Source organism: Euprymna scolopes, chromosome 17 (assembly GCF_053919585.1).
Source record: "Euprymna scolopes isolate OS-2025 chromosome 17, ASM5391958v1, whole genome shotgun sequence".
NCBI lineage: Eukaryota > Metazoa > Mollusca > Cephalopoda > Sepiida > Sepiolidae > Euprymna > Euprymna scolopes.
In genome coordinates, this window is record NC_136498.1 from 119,739,272 (window position 1) to 119,751,430 (window position 12,159).

At 31.9% G+C, this 12,159-nt stretch overlaps 1 protein-coding gene across 1 annotated transcript in view; it reads right to left on the reverse strand.

Moving 5' to 3' along the window:
• The window catches only part of LOC145296932 (coiled-coil and C2 domain-containing protein 1-like), a 178,449-nt gene that overhangs the window by 18,347 nt on the left and 147,943 nt on the right, over positions 1-12,159 (reverse strand). The window contains exons 22-25 of the mRNA XM_080143136.1: positions 7,123-7,213; positions 3,353-3,481; positions 2,513-2,548; positions 1,650-1,672 (exon numbers count right to left, since the gene is read on the reverse strand). Of these exons, the coding sequence (XP_079999262.1) occupies positions 1,650-1,672; positions 2,513-2,548; positions 3,353-3,481; positions 7,123-7,213 (279 nt within the window). The remainder of the gene's footprint in view (positions 1-1,649; positions 1,673-2,512; positions 2,549-3,352; positions 3,482-7,122; positions 7,214-12,159) is intronic.

A 12,159-nucleotide genomic window follows, 5' to 3' on the forward strand; every position in this document is an offset into this window, starting at 1 on the left:
TGGCTAACTACGAGGGGTGTGCAATAAGTAATGCCCCTGACCCACTTCCCATAGCAGTAGAGCAATGAAACTTGGCACAGTTATTAGTCTTTCTCTACATAGGAACTCATAGTAGATGGTCTGCAACAAAAAAAATAAAATCAGCTTACATCAAACGGAAATGTAATCAGGTCGTCTTTTCTAGGGCGACAATTTTATCGTTCCACCCTTTTATGTATGTACGGTATAATCACGTTGACACACCAATTCTTGCTTGCCAGATCACCAAAGTTAAGCAATGTTGAGCCTGGCCAGATGGGTTACCTTTGGGAAGGTTAGGCGCTGTATGTACCTTCTGGAAAGGTTGTATGTGAGGCCAGCATCATCACACCAAAAAAAGAACTCGCTACAAAAGCATCTACAAAATTGTAGATCGCCTATGCCCCTACAGAGGTGCAAGGCTATGAAACCCTATATATATATATATATATATATATATATATATATATATATATATATATATATATATATATATATATATATGAGAGAGAGAAAGATGATTGATAATTTGTAATTAAAATTAAAAATCGTTTTCACAAGGAAGAACAAACAAAATCAAATTGTACGATCGTTTCGAAAACAATGTTTTTATTGAAATAGACAATAAGTCTTGGACAATAATTTTATAATTTAGTTTTTTGAAACAAAGTCTCCACATCAGCAAAAATATTAGGTGGGATTTCTTTTCAAACTAAATGATAAAATTATTGTCCAAGACTGTCTATCTCAATAAAAACATTGTTTCTGAAATGATCGTACAATTTTGTTTGTTCTTCCTTGTGAAACCGATTTTTAATTTTTATTTTAATTACAAATTATCAATCATCTTACTCAATATTAAAATAGCTCTAGGATATATATGCCTATCGAGCTTATTATATATCTACATTACAACGAGCACTGTTTTCTTTTATTTTATTTTAATTGTATTAATGAATTTACTAATACATTAAAATATACTCTGCTCTTTAGACTGTTGTTCTAATCCCCTTAAAATATATATACATACATATATATTGCATAAAAAATGAAGGAAAAAAATAAGGAACTATACATAGTATTTGTTGATTGGACAAACGCCTTTGATACTGTCAATATGGAGGTACTTTGGAAAGTGTTAAAGAAACTAGGTATTTCAGGTAATATGCTTGATGCAATTGCATCATTTTCTGAGGGTATGAAGGATGTTGTGGTGTCTGACGGGAAGATTTCTGAACCGTTTGATGTCTCCAACACCACAAAACCAGGTTGCATCATCGCTCCAGTTCTTTTTGCACAATTTTTCTTTGTAATACTCCAATACATCTTTCATGATTCAAACAGTGGAGTTGAGTTCCAATTTCGCATCAACCATCAATGATCCTAAGCTAACACCAAGGTTCGATTGAGAATCATTTTGCAAAGGCTTGCAAGGCTTTTAGACTTATAATCATCATAAATCATTTCTCGAAATGTTATAATCAACAAAATTCTTTGAATAAAATGGACAAAATTTTAGTTAATCAAATTCTTTAATTTGAGTTCTCTTTTATTGCTTAAATCCATGTTTCCATTTTCCAACACACACAAAAAAAAAGAACTTACATAAATAAAAATACAAATTTACTTACAGTTGTGCCTGTTTCTCTGCAACCTGAAGAAAAATAAAAATGTACAAATGAGATAACCACAAACAAAGTTTGTCTTGAAAATAATGAAATCTTATAAAATCGTCAGCTAATCAATTTTATCCATTTAAAAATAGTTGCTTCAGAAACTATACACCAACAAATATGCAGTTTTTAATTACATTTTTGATAAGGCTGTTGTTGGAGATGCCACGCCATGGGATTAATGGACTATCTCATGATGTCACTTCCTCTAGTGACATCACTTCCAGTATCGAGACCAGTGCCCGGCAGTCAGAGATTGCCACGCGACAAAGCAGGTCGTGTGCAAACGACCTACTGTTGAGAAATGGTATTACTCGACTCACTTTGCCTGTAATATATGTGAATACATGTTTCGTTCCTAAAAATCCTGTGTTCCTTCGTTCTTATTACCATTTAACCCCATCACAACTGTGGAGTTAATAAGTTAGAGAAAATTCATTGCTTCACTCATCACCTAAAACCTACAGAGCTGAAGCTTTTTAAATTTCAGGAGTCAAAGTCAATGTTTGGGTTACAAACTCTACAGGCCTGCCTAGCAATAATATTTCTAAAGATAACGGTAGACTAATTTGCTGAATAAAAAAAGGTTCTACTTCTAGAGGTTTCATCTTTTGCCTTTTATGCAAAACATTTATATTGATTGAGCCTTATCTAGTACAAGATGGAATGATTGGGAAGATGTTTTGTTTCTATTACAAATGTTTTACAATTTGAAATCTTGACAACTGAAATTCTCAAAAATGTCAGAATCAAATAATTATTTTTCTTACATAATGATAATTAGTTTTGTCTTTTTATTGAAAAATAAAAAAATCACTTACAGTTGTAGTATCAGTTGGTTTTTCTTCTCCAGTTTTCTGTAATTAAAAAACAAAATTTAATGCAGACATTTTTTTTATTTGAACTCAAAATTACTTAATAGGGATGTACACATAGTTGCTTATGAAACACTTATAGTGCTGGCATTTCAGGTTCAAATTATGTTTTGGGCTTTTCAATTACTCGCACTAATATCCCTCTCTATAATATTGATTACTAGCTGATTTATTCAATGTTGCAGGGTACCAAAATATGTTGAATACCTGATATATAAAATTATGTTGGACGGATTTTCAAAATCAGACCCAAATAACATTTAATCTGACAAATCAAACTTAGCCTTTGACGATTCAATTTTTATTTGTTATTGCTGTACTATGCTATTGGCAATAAAATAATTTACTTTGCTACAATTTATTTAAAAAATACTTGATCTGGTGTGGTAGTTTTCGAATATAAAATATATTGTATTCTCCAGCGAAAAATACTTATTTGTTAATTTCTATAACTTATTAATAAGTTATAAATAAAGTAAAAAAAAAAAAAAAAGCTGCATTTTCTATTTATGAATGTCAAGCACTGACATTACAATATTATTAACTTCTTGATCAAAATGAAATATACTTATCCAAATAATGTGGGTAATGTAAATTCAGAATATGCATGGTTAAGAAAGAGAGGGGGGGGGGGTCTCTTTAAAAAATCATACAAGAGGTTTGTGAACAAACAGAAACTGCAACTTTAATAGATTTCGGTGAATCTGAAACAAAATGGAGGCAATATTCCGAAAGTTTCTAGAGTACAATTAAACAAATTTTTTTTTGTAAATGAAAAAAAGTTACCTTTTGTAAAAATTTATCAATTATCAGCCATTTTTCTTTCACTTCTTCAACTTGTTTATTTTTCAATGGATCTCGTACTTTCAATTTCACTTCAAGTTTGCCGCCAACAGATTTGCGACCATCCATCAACTGCAAAAAAAAAAAAAAAGAAGAAGGATAGTGGAATAAAGAGAAATGATAAAAAAAAAAATCTACTACTGTTGCATGTACCAGGCAATACAAAATTACCTTGCTTATGGGCTAAAGGCTAAGTGAGGTGTTTAGCATAAGGTTTAAGAGAGCCTAGATTTTGTAGAAATATGTTTTTATTGTGATATTGTAGAAATATGTTTTTATTGTGATATTGTAGAAATATGTTTTTATTGTGATATTGTAGAAATATGTTTTTATTGTGATATTGTAGAAATATGTTTTTATTGTGATATTGTAGAAATATGTTTTTATTGTGATATTGTAGAAATATGTTTTTATTGTGATATTGTAGAAATATGTTTTTATTGTGATATTGTAGAAATATGTTTTTATTGTGATATTGTAGAAATATGTTTTTATTGTGATATTGTAGAAATATGTTTTTATTGTGATATTGTAGAAATATGTTCTTATTGTGATATTGTAGAAATATGTTCTTATTGTGATATTGTAGAAATATGTTCTTATTGTGATATTGTAGAAATATGTTCTTATTGTGATATTGTAGAAATATGTTCTTATTGTGATATTGTAGAAATATGTTCTTATTGTGATATTGTAGAAATATGTTCTTATTGTGATATTGTAGAAATATGTTCTTATTGTGATATTGTAGAAATATGTTCTTATTGTGATATTGTAGAAATATGTTCTTATTGTGATATTGTAGAAATATGTTCTTATTGTGATATTGTAGAAATATGTTCTTATTGTGATATTGTAGAAATATGTTTTTATTGTGATATTGTAGAAATATGTTTTTATTGTGATATTGTAGAAATATGTTTTTATTGTGATATTGTAGAAATATGTTTTTATTGTGATATTGTAGAAATATGTTTTTATTGTGATATTGTAGAAAAAAATTTCTCAACAAAGTAAAGTGGACATTTGGTGCCATGGGGTTGAGCTTGATATGCGTAGAGATGTCGGCAGTAGACCACGTGGCTTGTATCAAGCCCACCTCACAAAAAGGTTTGCTATGATAAGAAATAACTTGAAGAAGGGAGAGAGAGAGAAGGAGAATTAAAAAAACATGGATTAAGAGAGATAAAAAGGAAAAGAAAAAAGGGAAAAGAGATTCAGAAGAAAAAGGAGGTAAAAGAAGAGCGGGGGGAATGGTAATCTGGCATAGAGAGAAAAAGAAATCACAAATTGATAAAACTGTGTTTGGCAGATGAGAGGATTTACTTGCTAGCCGTTGAAGAGTATGCACCAGTTTTGGGGTTTTAGCCCAAAAGCTGGATATCTCCCCAAAAGAGCTAAGTGGAAAAGTTCTTCTCCTCTGACTGAGAAACCGTCTGAATGAATCCAAGTTGGAAAAATCTTGCATCTTGAAACTTAAGAACCCAAATAGTTTTACTTTCTTTTGTACGACGTGTATCTGAAATATCTTATGAATAATTATTCTCGTTTATAAGAAATAGTCTCCGAGTTATCCCTAATTGTTGATTGCCTGTCAAATTGAAATGCAAGTGATTTCAGATTTACCCTAAACCTGACACAGGGTTGTAGCTGAGAGAAGTAATATACCAGCCATTCACTAGAGCATCTTTGAGAATAACTTAAACCACAGCATCTGATGCTGAATGGTCAACCAACCAGTTAAAGGAACTGTGATACAGATTTGTGTTTGTGTGCGCTGAGCATCAGAGCAGTAGTTCCAGTAACAAGTAAGAGTTTGTTTACATTTTGAAGGGTCCATCACTAGATGAAGATAAGAGTGTAGCCATGAGGACTGAGGGTTAGTACCTGCATTTAGGGACTGGAGACATCCTGGTTACACTAAGCGGTCCCTGAGGCAGGATTGTGACAACAAACCAACCCGACGAGGTTATACAATAAATGATAGTTTTTACACCATTTTCATTACGCTCAATATGCATATTTTTAATTCACTGCCAGACAGATGCAACAACACCATTAATGCAAAATAAATCGTTCATTCTAATTGGTTAAATATTGAGGAAATAAATTCATTAAACATTAAAATTGTATAAGAATTTAGAATTTTCTAGGAAGCAAAACAAAGTGTTGTGTTTTTTTTTTTTTTTAAATAAATAAATTATACATTCATTTGAGATCTTTCAACGTGCAAACATCCTAACCAAATGTATAATGTTGAATCCTTTTTCAATTTTTTTTTTTAGAAAAATAAACGTGGTAAAATACAAATCAAGAATAGAAATTTAAACTTTCATTTCAATTTTATTAATTGAATAAAAAGATTTCATTTTTTAAAATTCATTAGCAGTTTGCAGGATAAAATATTTTCTATCAGATTGGTCAATTTTTAAAACGAAGTAAGTGACAGCAACAAGATGAAGCTGGAGAGGAGAGGGAGACAAGGTGACAACATCTCACCAAAACTCTTCACAGCCTGTCTTCAGGATGCGGTAATCAATTAGATTAAGTGGGAGGATATGGGGAATCAACACTGATAGCAAACATCTGTCACATTTCATCTTCGCTAATGATATAGTACTGATGGCACACTCTCCTCAATAACTAAATAACATTCTAAACGACATCCACTCTAAGAGTAAATCAGTTGGCCTCAACATACATCTTGGATAGACCAATATGATGTTAAACCAGCACACTGCCAAGTCGCCAATAATTGTTGATGGAAAAACCATTGAGGAAGTGGAAAGCTATATCTATTTGGGAAAAAAAATTATGAAAGATGGAGATCTCTTTCCTGAGATAAAGAGAAGGATAGCATTGGGATGGGCAGCTTTTGGGAAAGTGGAGAATATCATAAGAAGCCGAAAAGCAAGTATGTCAATCAAAGGGAAGATCTTCAATGAATATATACTACTTGTGATGATCTACATTAGTGAAACGTGGACCATGACAATTTGCCAAAGTGAAATCTTGGCAGTGGCACAAAGATGGAAAGGATAATGTTGGGCATCATTCTACAAGACAGAAAGACAAACATCTGGATCCGCTAACAAACAAGAGTTATTGGCATCAATACTGCCATCAAAGTAGATGAGAATGGCATGTAGCCAGACAACAGATGGTCTATCAGGAAAATGGAACGGACATCTTGCGAACATAAGAGGCCAAAGCAAAGACCAAGAACGAGATGGAGGGACGACCTGATAAAACACATGGGTCCCACATGGCAGTGGGTAGCTTGGGACAGACATAGATAGCTACAGTCCATGAAGGGGTTCCTCATTGAGTGATAAAACGCTTATTGATTGATTGATTGAATGAATGAGCGAGATCATTCATTTTAGACTGGAAATGAAGAAAACAATTGAAACAAACACATGAATATTTCACAGTCATGATTGATAATAATCTAACAGATTTCTAGAATATTCTTTTTGAAAGTTTTAAAAAAATACAACATTTTTTTTTCAAGCCAGAAAAGAGTTCCTGTTCAATATCCTAAATACTTATAAATCCCTTTAACTTTCCAATTGCCACAAAGTAATTTTCTTTTTTTTTTTTTTTTCCAACTATTAACAAAAAATTAAAATGGCTGACTTGTTTAATAAACTGAAATCCATTCTGGTGGATTTAATTTTATAATTGTTTCAAATTTTAAAATATGTTCTCACATCAAAGCTGTCGTGGATGGTGCACTTTGTTTCCAAGGGTTGCAACTTTACACCAATCGTAGCCAGGAGTTTGTCACTCTTCAAGAAACCTCTGAAAACAAAACAAGAAACCATTTTAAAATTTACAGTTTTAAATAGCATCAGTGCAGAAGACTTTTTAAATGTGATGCACTCAGAAATATTAATAAAAAATGAATTTACAAAGATATCTTTGAGGCCTATCTTTTTAAAAAAGATTTTTTAAAATTTTTTCTATATATACTTTGTATATATTAGTTGTGTAATTATTTCATCCCTTTTTCATGTATTTAAAGTTTTCTCACAACTATTTTGAATTTAGCTTTTTTCCTATTTATATGTAATCGTTTTGATGAACAAAACTTTATCTGCATTCCAAAATCATTGGTAGCAATTATTATTACACGTGTTTCACAAATTTATATATACAAGGTCTTTGAGAAAAATGACATTTTTTAAAAACAAAACAGTCATATTTCGGCCAATAATTGACATATTCTCAAAATTTGAATTGCATTTCTTGGAAGATATTTTGCTGAATACAGTTGCCCTGAGCCTTCATCGTGATCTCCAAGTGCAACTGTAACATGTCACAGGGTCATTAGAGAGATGGTTAAACACTGGTTTGATCTTATCAATTTATCCTTGGTGTTGCAGGTGGTATGCATAGTGTCATTCTCAATCGCACCCCACACACAATAGTCGACTGGCCAGCAATCAAGCAAGTAGGGCAGATGTTGGAACTGGTGAAATCACAAAAGTTCTCAGACAATTACTTTTCGGGTTTCTCAGAAGTGTGACAGGGTGGAGTCATGCTGTGACACATATATTCTTTCTGCAGCTGTCCTTTTTGTACTCTGTTTGGCAACAGTGAACTCAATATAACCATCTGGATTAAGTCGGAGTCACTTTTTGGAGTCGTCCATGGTCTCCAGCTCTCAAGCCTACCAATCATATTACAGAAACTTTTGTTACATTTTACCACTATTAAATACTTCAAACGGATCTAGAACAAAACAATATAAAAAAGGCACTTTGCCATTGTGATGTGTGGCACTTTGTGCAGACTATAGGTGAGCCAACCATTCGGACTGTTGTGCAATTGATTCTCATCAATTCTCATCCTCAGCTCAATGGAGTGTTTAACCTTGTTGAGAAGCATTTCAGCTTCTTTCAAGCAGTTTCTTCAGGGCCTTAGCAATAAGTAGATTGCACTTGCTGCTCTTGTATTAGTACTAGTGAAGATATCCTATGATTCTTCCTGCTAGCCCTGTTTCCACACCTGTCGTAATTCTCCAGCTTACATCTTGCAACCTTCAAGATAATCAAGGAACATTGAACTGCATTTAAGATTTCTGAATTTTTTTAATTTGGTGCAAATCATTGTGATATATAGATCAGTTTTTTCTAATAATTAAATCAAAGTTATTTTTTTGAAGATGTGTGGCCAACATGTGAGCTTTACTGGAAACAAAAAAACAAAACAAAAGAAAACATCAGTTTGAATTTAGTCTTCATGATGCACAGGCAGACCATAAGCTAACCCCCTGTCATTCTGGACACTGTGCAAATGGTCTTAAGAAGAACTAAAACATCTCTGGCTCAACTGGCTTTCTGACCTTGTTGAGGAGTTTCTTGACTTTTGCAAGATGGTTCTCTTTGGTCTTGACAGTTAATAGTTGGCCCTTGTGATGAGAAGTAAAAAAGATTCTTGTATTATTCATCCATTTATTTATTGCAAACAATTATCCTCATCTTCTAGTCGTTAAACAACAACTAAAAGATGAGGATGATAGTCCACAATAAATAAATGAATAAATAATACAAATTACTCATTTCAATAAAAATTCCAATTAATTAAAAAAAGATTCTTATTCAACGATTTCTTCATAATCACTATTGATGTCCATCTACCTATCTCTTGTTTGTGTGTGCGGCATAGTCAAACCATCTGCTATAGTCCTTCCAGTTCGCCACTGCTTCCAAATCTCAGTAGTAATTCTCCAGCTCACATTTCACAGCCTTCAAAATATTTAAGGTGCACTGAACTGTGGCTAAGATATCCAAACTTTTGGAACCTGGTTTGAATTACGATGCAAATCATTCTCTTCTAATATTCCGGTGCTTTCCAGTCATCCATTGTCTCCAATTCTCAAATCCACCAAAATATGTAGAAACCGATTATTACTATTAAATATTTCAAATGGGTTTAAAATAAAAGCGTATATAAAAGAATTATCAAATTTATCTCAAACATATTTGAAAGAGACTTCTAAATCTTTTCTTTTACTTTGATCAATGGCCAATGAATGTCCTAAGTGCAGAGTTTTTTTTTGTTTTTTTTTTAACTTGCTGAAAGTTTGTTATACAAAATCTGTGTAATATTCAATAATTCAATACATTCCTAATTATGTAATAAAAAAAAACATATATAGATATACAAAGTAGTAAAAAAAAAAAAAATGTGCGGAGTAGCTCTTCCAATTTTGGCTAGATTGTTAGAATCAGAAAATTTTTATTATATTTAAAACAACAAAACCCAAAATTAGTTTTTGTGTTCAATATATTTCCCAACCTATTTTTATCTCTCCAGTTATGGGTTAAATAGTAATAATACTTGTACTAATATACATTATTGCTTATAACAGATTATTCCAATCTTCTGTTTTAGAATTAGTTCTATTATCTTTGACTGTCAATGAACAGAAGGAAAGAGTGACGGAAGCAAGAGTAATAGACATTGTATAAAATAAAAATTGGAGTGGCAGTCAAACAACATCAGGTGAGAGAGGGTGAGAGTAATAGACAGAAACTTAAGAGATGGGTGACTTGGTGAGTAAAATTGCAATTTATGACTAATTAAAACAAAATGACTGAAAAAAAAGGAAAAAAAAAAACCCTCAGTTTCAAGACCAAAGAATATTTCAAATTGTATTTTGTGAAATGAAAAAGAATTAAAAACAATTTAACAATAAATGTTTGCTAACCGTGAACATAACTATATTTTACAAAACTTTAAAAACATTTTTCTCTTAATAGTATAACATATTATAATGTATATTCCGCAAATTTTATGTTGTAACAAAGATTAAAAATATGTTTTCAAAACTGTTGGCTTCTCAATTCCTATACAAACTACGGAACATTGTAAAATAAACAATACAAGGTTCCAACATCTATTACATAAATTATACAAGATGAATACAGACTGTAGATGATATTTGTTCACACTCCGTTTCTTTCTAGACATCAATTTAATAAATATCGTCCAACCCCTGTACATGTTTGCAACCTAGTCCCCTAGCCCCTCTTCTGATGAGAAGTATTAGGCTTCGAAATACTTTGGTATAAAGAGCATATACCCCCCCCCCCCCAAGTATAGCTTTTCCTTATTAAGAGCATATAACCTTTCCAACAATTCTAGCTTTTCCTTATTACATTGACAAATAAATAAATAAAGTGTATACCAATGGCTTGGCCTTGTCTATAATGCTATATATATATATATATTTGTTTGCGATACTTTTAGCATGAATTCAATTATTTATATATAGGTCATTTTTACCAAAATGCGAGTTGGGAATAATTTTCCCTTTTACCAATTTGGTACCCTCAAATGGAGAGCGGCATATATATTGTTTAAAATATAATCATCCATTGACACGTGTTTCGTTGTCTACCACTCATCAGATTCAGCCACTCTGATGAGTCGTAGACAACGAAACACATGTCAGTTGATAATTATATTTTAAACAATATATACATAGCATTATATCAGTTTTTCTTTGAATCTGGGTGAGTTCATGATTTCAAATAGGGAGTAACAGGTGATAACACTCATAGTAATATAAGAAAAAGGCTATTATTATATAGATGGTGACCCCAAACAAATACTACTAGATACACCCCTATCTTGGCTGTAATGGCCCTTCTCTTCAGTTCAATAACAGTATGAGGTTTGTTTTGGTAGACATTATCTTTCAGATATAACCACACAGATAAAATTCTGGGATGCTAAGGTCCCACGAGTGTAAAGCCCATTCAGAATTACACCTTCTACTGAGGAGACGATCACCAAAGTGTCCTCGCAGCCATTCCGATGAATCATGCCAAACTAAGCAGTACTCATTATTAATCAATTCAGGAAGTGCACATTTCAAGCAAATCACTGAATGTTAATAAAACTAAGACTGTTAGTTATGCATCTCTAAACCTTAGTGATCAAGTCAGATGTACACTGAAGTTTATTTGTACCAAATATGATTGGATTGCAGAAAGAATTGTGAATTTTATTAACAATTTCATGGGTGGGGGCATTTTGTATGTGTAGAGTTGGGAAGAGTCAACGTGTATTATATAAACAGAACAGAAAATAAAAATTTAAAAAATAGCAATTAAGCATAAAAAAAAATATTTCATAAAATGTTTGTTTTTTCATGCTTAAATAAAATCTGATATCAAGGATTGTTTCAAACGTAAGAACAGCGAAAACATTTCTGCCATTCAAGAAAATTGTATGTCTTCATGGATTTGACAATAAATGTGAATCTAAGAATAATCTTTCCTATAGTCAGACGTTGACAAAATGCAGCGATGATTCAAAGACCGGCAAACGAAGCGAAATGTGGTTACATACTACCATGCATTTGAGGAGAAAAATTTCAGCATCCACATATTTCTTTACAACATTAATATTTCATCAAGTCTTGTGGTAAACATGACCCAAGCATTACTATCAATACCAATTTGTATTGAACAAGGTAGACCTCCAAAACTAGCCATAATATATATACATATATATATATATACACACACACTTTTTTAAATTTTTTCTACATAAGCATTTATATGCTGCTAGACATTTATGAGCATGTTTTGATCAGCCAGTTACAAGTAACTAGAGAACTTTTTAGGCGATATTGCTCATGCAAAAGTAGAGTCTGTACATTACTGACTCTACTTTTGTATAAGCAATATTGCCTGAAGAGGTCTCTAGTTACTTTGGTATTGAGCCTCGTT